At 37.7% G+C, this 17,859-nt stretch overlaps 1 protein-coding gene across 1 annotated transcript; it reads right to left on the reverse strand.

The window, feature by feature from the left end:
- Nucleotides 1–844: 844 nt before the first annotated feature.
- Nucleotides 845–12,316, reverse strand: LOC128857800 (uncharacterized). The gene is made up of 5 exons (XM_054093564.1): nt 12,156–12,316; nt 5,827–6,142; nt 5,422–5,751; nt 5,059–5,360; nt 845–1,148 (listed from the first exon to the last, which is right to left on the reverse strand). Exons 1-5 carry the CDS (start codon nt 12,210–12,212, stop codon nt 945–947), a joined length of 1,209 nt encoding a protein of 402 aa, XP_053949539.1. The 5' UTR covers nt 12,213–12,316; the 3' UTR covers nt 845–944.
- Nucleotides 12,317–17,859: the final 5,543 nt, after the last annotated feature.

The raw sequence follows: 17,859 nt of genomic DNA on the forward strand, positions 1-17,859 counted from the left end.
TGCCCCCTACGATCGTTTGCTAGGTTTGAATGCCAAAGAGCGTGATGCGCATTGAAGTCACCTAATGTGAAAGCGGTTGCGGGTGTAGAGCTCTGCAGCAGGGGGCAACGTAGTCGCGTGTCCACTCACGGGTGATGCGCAGGCCAAAGCACCTCCGAAAGTAGCACCAGCCATTGCAAGAATTGCACTTGACTGATGTCAGATCCCGAAGAACTCTGGTCTGACACACGGAACAGACTGTGCGGGGGACCAAGAGCTGCTGGTTTGTCCCCGCACTAGGATTGGAGTAAGAGGGTTGTGAACCAGATAGGGAGTTGTATTGCACCGATGGGCTCCTAACCGTTAAGGTTTGATTGGTGGTGGCAATTTGCAGTGCCGGCACATTTGACGTTGAAGCTGTTAAGGCGGGCATCCTGATGGTGGGATAAACACGTGGCCATATACGTTGTGGACCACTCCCTGTGTGTCTTAAGGCCTGAGCAGGTCTTAAGATGGCACCATCCGTTGCACTTATTACACCTTACACCGAGGAGGAGCCGTTTGTGGCAGATGTAGCAGTAGAATAGTTGTGGTCCAGGGTGGCTTCGATAACAGCCCTGAAGAGAAGTATTTGGAGCAAAATTGCTGGGATTGCTCCCGTGACGATTTTGGTTGGAGGTGAGTAACGGTACACTGGTCGGACAAACGCGGAGCCATTCCGGCAACGTTAAACCGGCTGCCAGGGGAATGTGATGGTATTATACAAAGCTTAAGACTCGCTTCTCCGAAAAAAAAACAAAAACAATATTTCCATTAGACTTGAAATTCTTCCGCAATAACATATTGGACACAAAAGATGATAAAATAGTTTCATGTTTTATATTTGATGTTTATTTCAAAGTTTTTCTATGCGATAAGATTTCATTAAAAGTTTTACAATCCTCAACATAGTTGAATTTAATAATTTATTCCTCACATGGTTGCTCCTTTGTGAAGTTTGTGCCAAACAACTCGTTGAGCGCACATACAGCAACATTGCGACGCGCAATTTTTTTAGAACGCCCAGAACTCTCATATTTCACATCATCTACGGTAACACCCATACGCTGAAGCACATTTGGGGCATCACCCACTGTACCTAATTCGCGGTACTGAAGTCCCGGTCGCATCTGAAAAACAAAAGCAAAATAAAATAAAAAATTAAATGAAAAATAAAAGCAAACCATTAAAATATTGTTATCAAAATAATATCGTATATATTAGTAAAAACTACAGCGCTTGTAAGCGTTTGATGATTCCTTGCAATTGAAAAAGCTACGACTTTATAAACGTCTTTTTATAAAAGAAAAGTCCAGAAGCTTCAATATTAAGGTCAAATACCAGGGTATATTCAGAAACGCATTATAATGCGCAACGTACTTTTGCAGTGTTGGCAGTGCGTTCAGAAATGCAAATATGGCAGTACTGCAAATGCATCGCGTTCCAAAACGCCATTTTTGTATCAAACGTCACGCATTATTTGCAGGAAAAATTTTAATACTGCCGCTGATTACGCTAATATGATGTCTGATGAAAAGTGAGTATAAAACTAATTTTTTTAGCTTTTAATGTAAAGATATATTAAATATACATTATTAAGACAATATTTTATTACATTTTTCTTGATTTTAGCGATTATCTAAGTACATCGGAAGTAAAGTTGCTTCTCAGAGTCCGACTGAGCATGGAAAGTGAATTTGCTTCAGGGAGGAGGAAAAAGAGTGTTTTGTGGAATAAGGTGGCGGAAAAAATAAAAAAAGTGAATAAAGATTTGAAAATAGACGGGCAAATCGCGCAGCGAAAATTTTCTAATTGTTTCAAAAGATTTTTTTTTTTTTTTTTGAAAATTGGAAAAGTAATGAATTACAATCACAATAAATTAAAAAGCATTAGCGACTAGGAAAAAAAGATTTATTTTTGGGAATTTTTCGTTTTAATGAACATCTTACTATATGTGATCTTCTTTTTAGCTTTGCACGTCTTTTTTTCTTAAATTTAGCAAAAAACTATCACTTTTTACTTCAAATATATCGTCAACAACTAAACTCAATAATACTTCCATTTTAGTGTAAAACGCGTTCATAAATGCAACAAATCTTTTTGCAAATCGTCAACAAATCTATCAATTGCATCACTTGTCACATTGGCAGTGTTGCCAGCGCTGCAATTACTGCGCATTTATAATGCGTTTCTGAATATACCCCCAATTTTTAGTGTGGCCACACTACTACAAAAAAATATGTCAAAATAAAAAAAAAATGTTTTTGTATACTATTTTATTTTCTTAAAAAAAAGGTCCTAAAAAATATCTATAAAAAATGAGTATTTGACCAGACTACTACCTTAAAGGGAAGCACTACTATAACTCAAGCCTACGATAGCGTACCCCTGGCACACGCACACCCTTACACGCAATCGGTAAACTTAAATGACTTTGAGGTTACCTTTGATAATGTCTTCAAGCAACTGAACTCCTTAGATCCTAGTAAAGGTGCGGGACCTGATGGCCTACCGAATGCCTTTCTTAAGAACTGCGCCAATGGGCTCTGTGAACCGGTGACACAAATTTTACAATCGTCTCTGCAGTGTGGTGTTTTTCCCAACAGACTGGAAACTCTCGTACGTCAGCCCCATTCATAAAGAAGGCCTAAAGAATACAGTCGCGAATTATCGGCCAAACTGCATTCAGTCGGCCTTGGCTAAACTTTTTGAAAAGGTGATCTTACCGCAACTCTCTGCTGCTTTTGGTCCAATCATCACCATAAGACAGCATGGTTTTATTGGTAGCCGTTCAACGTCAACTAACCTTATCGCCTACACCAACTATCTACTGAACTCACTGAATACCAACACCTGTGTTCATAGCATCTATACTGACTTCAGTAAAGCGTTCGATCGAGTTAACCATGAAATCTTGCTATGCAAGCTCAGGAAATATGGCGGCTGCGACAAAGCATTAGACTGGCTTAGATCATATCTAGCTTGTAGACACCTGCAGGTCAAAGTGGCTGATATTGGTAATGACTTCAACTCGGAATACCTACTCTTTGCAAACGATCTTAAAGTTTATCGATCAATTACTAGTGTGGTGGATAGTCATCTACTACAACAGGACGTCGATAATCTCTCTGACTGGTGCACAAGGAACAAACTGGATCTCAACTTTAAAAAGTGTGCTGTGATGTCCTTCTCGAGATCGCGCACTCCCTTACCTGCAGTGTACACACTCAATGGTGATAAAATAAGGGAGGTGGATGACATCAAAGACTTCGGTGTCACGATTGACACCAAACTAACTTTCCACAATCACGTAGACGGAATAACGCAGAGAGCTTTTCAGATACTCGGATTTATAACTAGGAATGGTAAGGACTACAAAAACCCCTACTCCCTGATTTGTCTTTTCAAAACTTTAGTTCTTTCAAGACTGGAGTATGGATCCATAATCTGGTCTCCATAGACTGAAGCTGGCATTACTGCTCTGCAAGACCTTAGCCTTCCGGCATTCATCATCAAACTTTTCAGCCACAGAAGATATCTACATTCGGTACAACATCAACAGGCTGCGGGCTCGCCGTCGCATAACTGATCTGACGTTCTTCTATAAAGTGGTAAATGATATTATTGATGCCCCGGAAGTACGCAGCTCCTTTGAGCTTGCCCCGGCTGGTCTCACTCTTAGGAATAGTCGTCTACTGAAAACAGTCGCTTCCTACAAAAGCTACGTCTATCACGGCCCGTGCAATAGAATAGCCATCAGCGTCAACTACGATACTTTTCTGCGAAATGTCAAACATATCATCCTATAGTAATACCCTGATTTTTCTCAAGAACCGTCTGTCGCATAATCTTTATCATTGTATTTCTTACCAGCCCTCTATAAATTCTGATTCTGTACTCTCTTTTATATTTGTATGTATATTACCGATTGGCGTTTGTTTTAATAAAATAAAAAATAAAATAAAAGAGCAATTATGTATTACAGGTATGTGGTCAAATGCTAAAAATATGTAGATATGTACCTTCTGCTCAAATATGAACGAGACGTTATCAATAAAACGGTCCGCGGATGACATATGGCAAAAATAAATTTTTTGTTTTTTGGTAGGACTGTTATAAGCTTACATGGCAAATTTCAGCGTGATATGTCACTTAGTTTGTTTTCTGTGCTACTGTAAACAAGTCAAGCTCAAGTGTGTTCTTCGAATTTAACGATGGAAATTCAAGTTGAACAAAGAATTTGTTTGAAATTTTGTTATTCCAACAAAATTTCGGCTTCAGACGCCTTAAAAATGTTGCAGACAACCTATGGGGACTCTGCTCTATCGCGTGCACGTGTTTTCCAGTGGTACAAATCGTTCAAAGAGGGCCGTACATCGGTTGAAAACTTGCCTCATGAACGTCGTCCAGCAACATCAGTAAACGACGAAAACATCGGAAAAGTAAAGGAAATTGTGCTTGAAAATCGCACAAATCGCAAAATCGGTTATCGCTGAATATTATTTAGACGTTTTAAAGCGTTTGCGCGAGAACATTCGCCTTAAAAGGAAGGAATTGTGGGACATCAAGTCATGGTTCTTGCATCACGATAATGCACCAGCTCACACATCACGTCTTGTTCGCGATTATTTGAACAAAAATAATGATAATATCGTTCCGCAAGCACCGTATTCGCCTGGTATGGCTCCATGTGACTTTTTCCTGTTTCCCAAGCTCAAGTTGCCGCTCCGTGGAACACATTTTGAGACAATTGAAGTCATAAAAGAGAATTCGAAGAACACACTCGAGCTTGACTTGTTTACAGTAGCACAGAAAACAAACTATGTGACATATCATGCTGAAATTTGCCATGTAAGCTTATAACAGTCCTGCCATATGTCATCCGCGGACCGTTTTATTGATAACGTCTCGTTCATATTTGAGCAGAAGGTATGTGTGGCAAACATGTTTCATGAATGTCACAGATGGTTTTTTACTCACAAGATGATCAGAATTGTAAAAATATCAAAATTGATTTATATCGAACATCTTTTCGCTTACCATACAAAGTAAAGTAGATGGATGTATTGATTCCCAATTATTTGGCAATTCGGACCGTACTGGTGGAGCCTTTGGCGGCTTAGGTTGGGGGATGACGTCTGCATTGCCACCCTCGGTACCAGAGCTTGGCTGTATTGGATGAGTAGTCCGCAACTCAGGTACAACATAACCATCATTCTCCCATTCAGTGAAAAGTTTAAAAATAGCGAATGATGCCAAATTGACCATTGGTACATCGTCGATTATTGTCGGCGTTCCGCCATTCTCTTGCTGTCCATCCTCACCATTCTCGCTAGCTACATCTAAAAGTTTCGATAGCCTAATTAGTTATTTTTAAACATAAACAATTTATCACAAAGTTACCATTATTTGTTTCACTCGTGTCCATTGCTTCATCGGCATTAGTTGAAATCTTTCTCAAGCGTGGCTTCTCGCGCATTTTCTCTAACACATAATCGCGCAATGCTTTTTCACTGGCTGCATTTTTGGCTGCTATCTTGGAGTTACCTTTGCCTTCGTATTGTTTGTCATTAACGGTAACCATAGCGACAAAACCACCACTTGGGGCATTGTCAATGGTAAACTCACTAATTGTAATCCCAACTACTTCATTCAGTGCCATTAATGCATTTTTGGGAATCAGTGTTTTACGCAATTGACGATTCTGGCGTACTTTCTTCTCCTTGGCACGAACTATTGGCATAAGTAAAGTTAAGTATTTATATGAGAAACATGTCGAAACGTAATTAATAGAATATGTAAACATACCGGAAGACTTCTTGCGCGTACGGAAAATATACTTATACTGCAACTTGCCACTCTCATCGTATAAGGACGTCTCATCCACTTTATTGTTCTCTATAGGCGCTTCATCCTCTTCCATTTGTGGTGGTTGCGGCGGTGGCTCTAGTGGTGGCGGTGCCGGCTTTGCATTACGCTCCGGTTTCGCAGTGTTCTGAACGTTCTTATTCTTTGGTTCCTGTTCCAACTTCTGTTGTTGATTTTGTTTATTTCCGTAATTCGGCTGATTCTGATTTTGCCCGCCTTGAAATCCCTGTTGGCCATCAAATGATTGCCTCGCATTCTGAACAATGGGGTTAATTACATTAAATAGTTAAATGGTCAAATTCAAATTCAAATTGATTGTTATTGTTTTATTATTTTTATTTTTCATTTTATTTTTTAATTATAAAAGGCAAAACATTGCATGATAAACTTAACACCACAGTCTTACACGCTTATTGCAATTACCAAATGCTGCTTTTACAAAGCAACACCAGGTACAAAGCACTCCAACTCTGCGCAATCGCTCTGATTTGAGTCTTTTCGCTGACCAAAGCAATCCATTGCAGTAGTAGGTGATACAAGTTAGAGTTAGTTAGATCACGACCTCAGATCGTTGATGATGAGATTACGATGACTCCGTATGCGATGGAAATTCCAAACTCAAAAACTTTAGTTAAGGAATAGCTATGAACATTCCTGCAGCCAGTGCTCAAACGAAATTGCCGATTGCAATATTCACCTATTCACTTCAGCAGCTAACACGCACTGATCACCTTGGCCAACAGCTTAAGCACACGTTAATCAATGCATTATAGTCTGCTAACTGTAGTGCACAGAACAAATGAATGCACAATACCGAGTGAAACACGAAATTAGGTACTGATGCATTCAAAAATTGTGTGCGATACATATTTAAGCTTATTTATGTATCAAAACTCTTCACATCCCTATGATCTGTATACAGCTTAACGATATAATAGTTTAAAAATAAAAATTCAGTAACAATTGTACGAGATGAAGTCCAAAATAAAGAAGTCTAAGCTAAAATAGAAACGACAGGAGGATCATAGTTCTGATAACTTCGAGTTTATTTACTCAAAATAGTCCGCTCTGGCCCCGATACACTGTTTTGCGCGTTCTACAAGCTTTTCGAAAAAGTGTTTCAGGTCATTGACCGAAATGTCCTTCAGGATGTCGGTGCAAGCCTTTCGGATGGCCTCCACAGACACAAAACGTTTTCCTTTCATGGCCAAATGCAATTTTCCGAATAGTTAGAAGTCACAGGGAGCCATATCAGGCGAATATGGTGAATGATTGATGGTTAAAATGCGATTTCTAGTCCAAAAATTCGGTCACAAGAGTGAGTCGATGAGATGTCGCATTATCATGCAATAAGCGCCAGCTTCCTCCTTCGCAGTATTCAGGGCGAATTCAACGAATGCAATGCAACAAACTCTTCAAAACGCCAAGATGGAAAATTGCATTGACGGTTTGGACCGTTGGCACGAACTGCTTGTGAACAATTCCCTTGGAATCGTAAAAACCAACGAGCATCGACTTGATTTTTTGCTTCTCCAAACGCGATTTTTTGGGTGGTGCCTCGTTTGGGGTCTTCCATTCGGCACTTTGACGCTTAGTTTCAGGTTCATGTTGGAAACACCCCGTTTTATCACCAGTTACAATGTCGTAAAGGAAGTTCTTGCCCTTTCTCGCCTCTTTAATGAGGTCTTTCAAATGTTGAATTCTGAGCAATTTTTAGTCCTCAGTTAACTTGTGCGGAATGAAACGTGCATAGAACTTTTGTAAGTCCAAATGATCTGTTAAAATGCGATAAATCGATGTTTTGGAGATATTCAACTCCGATTCCATGGATTTCAACGATGATTTCTGTTCATTTTTGATAAATTTACGAACTATTTCTATGGAGTTTTTGGTGATTACTGATTTTGGGTGGCCCGTATGGTCATTGACATTTATGTCCCCACAAGCATCTCTGAAACGTGTAAACCACTCATGAACTCTGGCACGAGATAGACAATCATCACCATAAACTTTTTCATCAATTCAAATGTTTCAGTAAACGTTGTACCGATTTTAAAACAAAATTTGATATTAGCTCTTTGTTCGAAACTCATTTTTGTACCGATGACATAAACATATTACACGTTAGACGCAATAACTTCGCTTCCACTGAACTGAATATCACCAAGCTTTCACTTTCCAACGCACTAGCTCATTAAAAAAATTTGTATGACGTTAGACTTGTTTATTTTGGACTTCATCTTGTATAATACAACGTACAAAATGTTTAACAATAATTAATATTTGGATGAAAGGGACTTAAGAAATTTTCATTTCAAAATTTCAATCGAGCGGGTTCACTTCCGACGGAATGTCATTTCAATTGCATGGAAGTGAACTACAGAACCTGCTCGAATGAATGTCTTAATAGTTTTCGGCTAATAATTATAGTCACAATATAATTGAGTATCGCAATATATTGTTTTTAAATATTTATCTTTAAATAGTGAAATTTATATAAACCATTTGCCGTTTTTATTGCTCATTTGATAAGCTCTTTTACAAAGAAATATAATTAAATTTTGTTAAAATGTATCCAGATTATAGGAACTGTGACGAGTTCGATTAAATAGCGCACGTTCAATTTAAAACCGAATTTTCATAATTCGTATTTACGTGTATGGAGGAAATGTTGAGCCACTGCCTCCTTAGCCAGCGAATATGAAAAAAACGCTTCTCAATTGTTGCACTTCTTCAGCTCGCACCATACATTCGTTTGAGTTTACACCGAAGTAAATGTACATAACTATGATACACAAAACTAATATTTAAGAAAGTAAATAGACAAATTTCCAATAACTTTTAAAACGGATAAATCCCCAAATGCCTTCCATTTGTTTATGTTTGCTTGCCATAGCTTTTTCATACGCACCGTATACACAGTTAATGCGCTTTAGGAGCCAAAGCAGGCGCAAAAGTTATGTCTACGATTGCGGTTATGACAAGTCTGCATTCGGATTAAACCAGTTTTAAAAACTATTGCAAATAAGCCTACTAAACAGGGCACTATATTTGTGGCCAGAAAATACACACGACCAACCTTTGCCACTGCAAATTATAAAAAAATACAAATTAAATAAGTTTAATCCATGAAAGGATATTGTATTTTAAATGTTCGTATCCTCAAAATATAGTACTTCATACTTAAATATGACATAGTGCAACGTTTAAGAGCAATTAACAGACCTACTGTTCATATAAAAATTATCCAGGAACTTGATTTCTGAGTATTCGCTCTCAAAGAGGGAAATATCAAAGAAAAAAGTATTTTGAACGCAAGACCAGTAAGAATTTGCAAGTTTTACGAACAGCTGATTGAATTGTTAGCGGGTAAAATCACAAAAATTTAAAATTTTTTCAGTTGAACTACTTCATATCAATCCTTTGGAGACGAGTGTCGGCGTATAGCCGCCCAAGCCGTTTTGCCGTTCCGGACGCGTGTCGACGTATAGCCGCCCAAGCCGTTTTACAGTTCCGGACGCGTGTCGGCATATAGCCGCCCTACGAATTTCAGTTCTTCGATTCAGTCTCTCAGTGTCACTGCCAGAGGAACCAGTAGGCTTTTTATATATTTTTTCCTACGCACGATGGCTAAGCGATGCGACCATGCATTTTGCTTCACTTTCATAACCTTCTGTACATAGGTAGTTGCCAATAGAATGATTGTAATTTTTACTATATCAAGCATCCCACGCTTTTAACTCTAATTTGAATTATTCTATTTGTATCTTAATTTTTGTTATAATTCTGTTCTGAGGTAGTTGACTATGACTGATCGTTCGATTTGCTATTACTTCATTATAGGTCCCTTTGTTATTAAAATTTATTTTCTACTTTTTAGTTCGATTAGCAATAAAAGCGTGTTTTTTAGTTTTTTTAAACTATTTTTTATTCCACAATTATTTGTATACTTTCAAATTAGTTAATAACCACGAAGTACAGACATAAAACACAAAAGACACCTTCAGTGCTTTTAACTTATACATATTTCGGAAACTACAGCAAGCGTGGCTGGAGGCTGTTATTATTATTATGATATTGATATTATAAATTGTATCTAAAATATGCATATATACTTACATTCTCCACTCTAATAATCATTTTTACTTCAATTTAGAATTTAGACTCAATTCGCAAATTTCAATTTGTGTTTATTTTTACTTTGCGATCAGCTGTTTTTCACACTTGCAAATTCTTACAAGTAAAAATGTAACCAGTAAAAACTTGCAACTTCCCCTCAAAATGAAGTGTCATTTTGCTCTCTCACTTTCCCCTACATTGCAAATTTTTTGGATACATGAACACCAAAATTTGACAAATTGTTACAAATTATTTGCTTCATGAATAGAGCTAATATTTCTGCAAGAAAATACGTTAACCTCATTTATTTTGATGGAATATATTTGTAACCGGTATCCCCTCTAATAAAAGTGTCCTTCAATAACCACTTATTTCGTGCCTATAGATCAATGGCAACCAGAAAAATAATACTCGGCAGTTGTGGTTCTACCAAATTATTGGTGCAAAAACTAATAGCACTTAAAGCGACAGTTACAAATTTCTGTAAAATGTGTACTGATGTTGTTGTTGTTGCAACATTGCAGAGAATGCTGCTGAAGCGAATATATGTGAATGTACTGTCCCCCTATCTTATCTTAATGTTTATTATAAGGCCATACTACTATTGTTGGTTACTAATGTATGTATGTACATGCACGCGCCCTGGTCATAAGGCAAGGTATATTAGAAGTAACTCCTTCCCTTGACTTTCCTTTTAGGGTATCTTGGATAGAAGAAGGTGCGCGTGCCCCTTCTGGTATTGCTCCGCCACCAACCTTTTGAACCACCTTTTTACTAAATAAAAATATGATTTTGGTTAATAGAAGTCTTTATTTTGACATTTACACCCTCCAATGCTTGTCGGTTTGTAAACAGCAGTTGTCTACACATGCGCATCCAATTAATAAACTAGCTCTCGGTGAAATAATATATACTTAGTCTTGCCATAAATTCTGTAACAAATTTTACAATGCATACGGCGAGAACAAATTCGCAGAAAAAACTTCCGATATTTTTGCTTTTGTTCGTATGCATTGTCTTCTCATAAGTTATACTCAGTTTCGTGGCAAATTTCGCTTGTTACCAATGGAGTGGGGAACTAAGGAAAATCGCATTACAGATTGCATTGCAAAAGTGGGGTAAAAGAGCAAGTGAGAGTTGTCCTCGTGTGTTTCAAACCAGTGTAGTGGTTCTTCGTAACCAGAACATATTCGGGCAAGCAGTCACTTCAGCAGCATTCCACGTACATATATGTATGGGGAATGTTTATGCTGCTGCAACAACCACCATTTCGAATGAAATTAAAAAAGATTTTTTTTAATATTTTCATAAATAAATGCAAAAAATAAATGGAATTTAGATTAATTTAGTCAATTCAAATGCGCCCTTATATTTCCGGTAAAAGCTTGAAAGAGTGGAGAAAAGCATAGGCTTAAGCAAGGTATCCTGAAAAATGAATGTGCGTCCCGATCTCGAAGTTACACCCGCGCCTACCGTAAATTCTATTAAAAACCTCTTCCGCTTCAATAAGCATTAATTTTATAATAGGTATATTTCAAAACCACAAAAAACTGTTTATACACAACGAAATATAATATTGGCTTTTCCGACAAGACCATGTTCTCTTTTTTTTCATTGTGGCACCACAGTCCGTTTTATACGTTACGTCAGTCAATATACGTTGCCACAACGGACCCATTGTGACAGCCCTATTAGATTGGAGAGAAATTGCGCTATTACGCCTTCTTTCACCGTTGTTGTCTAATATTAGTAATATTTATCTAAGAATTGATGTAAAAATGGAGAGCCGATTACGGTCAATGTAGGATTGAAATCTCTTTTGATAAGCAGTAAAACATTTTGTAGTGCAGGGATTCCAACCCTCAAGCCATGTAGTATGTATACCAGAGAAGCCACACCAGAATCTTTGCATCGTGAGTGCAGCACTACATTTCACATCCATTTATTTATAACTCCTCCGGTATTTATTAATACTTCTAAATAGAAATTAAAGTATGGCCGCAGGTTTATTTCGCTGGCGTAACAGTTGAGTCATATATTCCTAATACTTCTTTTAATTAAATCGATTTGTTCACTGGATACACACAATATATAAACCTTAGAATTTAACACATACACAATTATTTAGCAAATAGTAACAATTTACTTACATATACTCCCCCTGAAACGAACTGCTTATTTACAGGTGGCCTCCGTGAACGATTCATATTTTCACAATTTAATCCCAAATTTTAAAAGTTTAATTTCACAATGAAGAATCGCTCAAACAACACAACGAGAAGAGATCCAGAAAATCAATGCAGAAAATTTGCGTTGATTCACCTCTATCCACCACTTTGCAGTTGGTGTATTTTATAAGTCTTCTTCAGTGTTGCCAACTTTAAACGTCACCAAAATGAAAAAAACGTTGTTCCACACTAAAAGCACTGAACATTTTTGAAACAACATAAAATTCTTGTTTTTTTCATAACATATATTCTTCTATTCATATTCAATAAAACAAAAATGTATTCCTTCATAGAGATTCTGTAAACACAAGGTCCTACAACTAAAATTGTACACGTTACATCATATCAGGTCAGTCCATAAATTCGTGCGTAATTAACCCATTATTTCACTTTTGTACGATTTTGCATACAAAAAATTATTCGCGGAATATAACGGAACTATTTATATTTTATTTTCTTTGATATATTGTACATTCAACAAGTGATTTCAATCGCCGATATAAGCACGTGCTGCAAAAAAATAAAATGGAATCTTCGAACGCGTATAAGAGGCATATTTTGTATTTTTTTTTTATAAAAGTGGTAAAAATGCAACAACTGCTGCTGCAGAAATAAACACTGTTCACGTAGAGGATACCGTGAGTGTAAAGACTGCGCAAAAATGTTTTTCAAAATTCCGAAATGGTAACTGCGACGTGGAGGATGCCCCGCGCGCCGGTCGTCTTGAAGTCTTTAACTCCGATGCCTTGCTCGAACTCGTGGAAGCTGAGCCAAATTTGACAGTCGATATGATAGCTCAGAGGTTAAATTCATCGCGTGGAAAAGTTCACAGGCACCTGGTTCAGTTGGGAAAGGTTTCAAAGCTGGGAAAATGGGTTCCGCATAGACTTTCCGTCGCCAACCTTCAGCAGAGAGTGAATGTGTGTTCTTTTAAAAAACAAAAATCGACCGTCTTTAGTGAATAGACGCAAAGTTTTGTTTCACCACGACAGCGCAAGATCTCATACCGCAAGGCAAACATTCGGCAAGCTGAACGAGCTCGAATGGGAGCTATTGCCGCATCCACCATACTCTCCGGATATTGCACCTTGTGATTATCACCTTCTCCGTGGACTTTAATCCCATATGAGTAACAAGAACTACTCATCAAAAGAAGCTATAAAAAGGGATATCGAAGCGTATTTTGGCTCCAAGGACAAACAATTTTTTGAGCAGGGAATTAAAAATTTATTTAAACGTTGGGAAGATATTGTAAATAATGAAGGAAAATATATTATTGATTAATAAATACTTTAAACATCTCTTTTATTAATTTTAAAACCACCTTTCAAAATCGCACGAACTTATGGACTGACCTGATATATTAAAAGCGACCGCCGTAACCGAATGAATTGAAGAAAAATTTTTTTCTAATAGCGGTCACCCCTCGGCAGGCAATGGCAAACCACCGAGTGAATTTCTGCTATGAAAAAGCTCCTCATAAAAAATATCTGCCGCTCCTAGCCGGCTTAAAAATCCCTCAATTTATGCAACAACATTAAGACACACGCCACAAGTAGAAGGAGCTCGGCCAAACACCCAAAAAGGTTGTAAGCGCTAATTATATGTACATATATATATACCAGATTGTCACAAGAATTTTCTCTTTTTAATCCGTTTTTGAAGTGAAACTTCTTAGGCGTCGATGGACGAGCGAGAATGGAGAGTAAAATTTCAAGGCCATGCAACGTTTTGGGCATTTTCATTCCGCGAAAGAGAAAAAAGATATAACGTAGAGGAGAAGGAGAGAGAGAGCTATACCTTATATATATCTTAGATACACTTTAAGCTATTTTTCCTGAGTTTTCCCTTGTCGTTGCTAATTTCTATTGAGAAATAACACTGCCTACTTTTTGGAGCTTGTTTGTTGGTGCAAACTTGTAGGAAATATATTTTTGATACCTACTTTTTGGCGCTATATTACCTTGGTGCCTACTGTTTGGGGCGTTTTTGATCCCAATTTTTTTGGCGCTAATTTCCGTTTCCTGGCTAGTGGTTGTACGTACTATAAAGTGCTATCCACTCCGACGTCGGATTTATTGGTATTGCCTTGCGGCAGTTTGTGCCGTTGCTGCGGTCCTAGAATCGCTGCGGTTGTGCGGGTGATAAACGCTCGGAGTAGTGCCGGTTTGTCTGCGGCGTTTACTTACACCGGTCGACCCTTCTCCGTTTTTTGTAAATTTTGTCTATTTGTATTCTCTGCAAATGTTGTGAATTTATTTAGATATATGTTCTTTCTCTCTCTCTCTCTCTCTCTCTCTCGGGTCCTCCCTCTTTCTTTATTTGCCTTGAAAGTTTCACTTCTGTTATGTGTACTACGCTACACGCACTTTTTTATTTGCTAACCAATTGCTTTATTTTACAAAAATAAAAACATAGCATTAATACATCATGTTTTGACTTGACTTTAGCAAAATTTCAAAAAAAATTTATAATTTTAAAAGTTATCGCTGTTTGTGTGGAGCCCGTTTCTCCAGTCCCTTGCGGTCATCACAGGTCCTTGGAGATTCATCTAAAATCAATCGGAGACAAGAGATCGAAACTTTCTTTTTTAAATTAACACTTTGGCGCCTTCAGGATATATTTTTCAGATTCTCGAAAAAAAAACTAATAATTGTTAAAAAAAACGAAATTTTTGAAAAAAAAAATCCTTCGATAAGGTACGAGTTTTTTATGTTTTTCAAAAGCAGTATATATTGTATTTTATTGAAATCTACCACGCGGTTTTTAAGTTACAAAAATGCAAAATAAAAATCCAATTTTTTGAAAATTCTGACTACCCCTAACCCCTTAAATGTTTTTTACTCAGATATTTTATCCAACGGCAAAACCCTAAGCCAGATCTGCATAGCAACCAAATATCTGTTAGTAGAAAAAGATGCACGAATGTCTAACAATGTCAAGACCAAAGCTCAAAACAGAGAAAGTGTGCCGCAGGGTTGTGCTCTATCACACTTGCTTATCAACTACAGTATCTCAAAGCTCCCCAAACCGCCAGAGGGAGTTTTACTGGTCTCCTATGTGGCGATTTGTGTTCGAAAGTGAACGTTAATCTCGCCAGCCTTTCTCGCTTTTTTACTGCTAGGAATCTCCATCTTTCCCCACTAATTCCACGGTGACCCTCCTTACACCTAGGCGAAGGAGGTCAAATTACAGCTAAAGGTGAAAGTCGATGACGCGCCAATACCGACCGTTCGCAATCCCAAAATTTTGGGTGTCCCTTCGACAGTTTGCTCTCTCTTCACAACCGCAATTGCCACTAAAGTCCAAATCCGCAACAAGATCTTCAAATTGCTAACCGGCAGCACTTGGGACAAAGGCATGTAAGCAATCGGCTGGCAGGTACTAAATTATACTGCGCCCGTCTGATCGCCTGGCACTAGCGATTCGCAGTAGACAAAGCTCGAGATCTATCAAAGGGCAGCCACGGGATGCCTCCTGATGTCCCTTCTGCAACACCTTCACAACGAGGTTTCTCTGCTCCCGGCAACTTGCTGCCTAAATGCTTAACAATCGATTTATTGCTATATTCAAGCCACCATTGACGTCATATGGTCGAATTTATTGGAAAAAGTAGTCAAACTTAGACTGACCGAAGACCATGCGACTCGTAGCCGCGGCGGACTTCTGCCGGATATCAGATTCAAAAAATAAATGCCATGAATTTATCTACTAAATTATAATAAAAAAATCATTCCAACAATATTTTTGTTTTGTATTGTCATTTTAAGTTCGCAAGCTCTCAAAAAACAGCCGATACTACAAAATTAACTAGGAATGTCATAAATAATAATGTGCTGAAGTACCTAGGACGATTTTTCCGGTAACCCTGTATATATGTATATTACTTGGAAGAAAGTGGTAAATACCGTCAGGAAAAACTTTATCAAAAATCAGGGGGAGTTTTTAGTAGCTTCAAAGTTTTTGTTCGTTCATCAGCCGCTGCACAACACTAACGAAAATTGCGTCATATATTATATTAAAGGGTTTTCCAATTAGAGGTGTTATTTTGATATTCAAAGAAAAATGGTATTTTTAATATAAATGATCGGATGTTTATTTCATTATAAAAAGGAAAGTATGCCGTTAATAGTGGAAAATAACATCAGGCAAATGATCACCACGACCACGCTTACAGGACAATATCCTTTTCATGAAATTTTCCATAACCAAATTACAAAGTGGCTTCTCTATGTCTTCGATAGCCTCACGAATTCCATCTTTGAGGTCTTGAATCTACCCAGGGCTGTTAGCGTAGACCTTCTCTTTCACGTGGCCCCAATGAAAAAAGTCACAAGGTGTTAAATCACTAGATCTTGGTGGCCAATTGGGATCACCTCTTCGAGAGATAACACGGTCCGGAAACTTTTCCCGTAAAAGATCAATGGTTTCGTTGCTTGTGTGGCACGTAGCGCCGTCTTGTTGAAATTGAATTCCGGCCATAAAAAGTCGTTAATCAGCTCCCGATAGCGCAATCCATTCACCTGTATCACCTGTTATTGGAAAACTTTATATACATACATATATTCAAAAGGAATGGTAGTTATTATCGATAACTGCTTTCATCAATAAAAGGGTACCAGCATCATTTCAAAATATCGACTAAAATGCGGGACTGGACAATTGAAATCAAATAAAGAATTTTTAGTTGAAAACCAAACGAAAGCTCAATTTTCAACAAATTTTTTCTAAAAAATTACACAAACCAGACGAAAATAAAAATGGCATGCAAAAAATAGAACGAACAGTTAAATTAACTATAAATATGACAGAATGGTGCAGTTCTTGGTGGGTTCCGCAAACAAAACCCGGCTAGAAAATTCACTACCAAAAAACCAATTAGAATCTAAACTGGTACTAACTAGTTTAAATTGGCTTTCGGTATTAGTTGCACTCTGATTTTATAAAAACTTTACCAAGATCGGCCTGAATATATCCCTAACGCATATTTTCATGCAAGGCACACCCACACAAGGTGACCTTGGCATAACAGCAGTTTTTTTCTAGACATGGCAGTTTGAATGTCAAAGCACCCTGCCTCTTTGTTGCCTCGTTTGTTCACATCTTCATTGAAATTTTGATATTCAAACTACCAAATTGCAAAAACGAAGTACATGTAAACGTTGTTGTTGCCCTTTCGAAGTCACCTTGGTTACATATGTTTATCTCTAATTAAATATTGCTTTCTTGGCCACATGAAAGACATCCGTAAACGCACATACACATACGTACATATGTATGTATGCTGCTCGTTGTATATTTATGCTTCAGCACGGCGTGGCGAACTAAAAATGAGATCGAAAAAACATGACGGCGAAGCCAAAGAATGTCTCCAATCAAGTACAGTCTCCAACACCGGAAAAATCGTATTGGTCTTTATTATACAAAAATTCCTTATTTTTTGTCAAATCAGTTATTCATCATTTCGTTTAACCGATCTGAAAACACCGTTTTCCTAAAAGACGTACACAAAAGACTTCTTAATATTCGCTATTTGCTTTCCAATCTGCCGTGTAGAAATGCGACCACGTGTGCATGCGAATTTCCTTGCTAATTTGTCGCATTCACAAAGACGACTGATGTCGAT

Source organism: Anastrepha ludens, chromosome 3 (assembly GCF_028408465.1).
Source record: "Anastrepha ludens isolate Willacy chromosome 3, idAnaLude1.1, whole genome shotgun sequence".
NCBI lineage: Eukaryota > Metazoa > Arthropoda > Insecta > Diptera > Tephritidae > Anastrepha > Anastrepha ludens.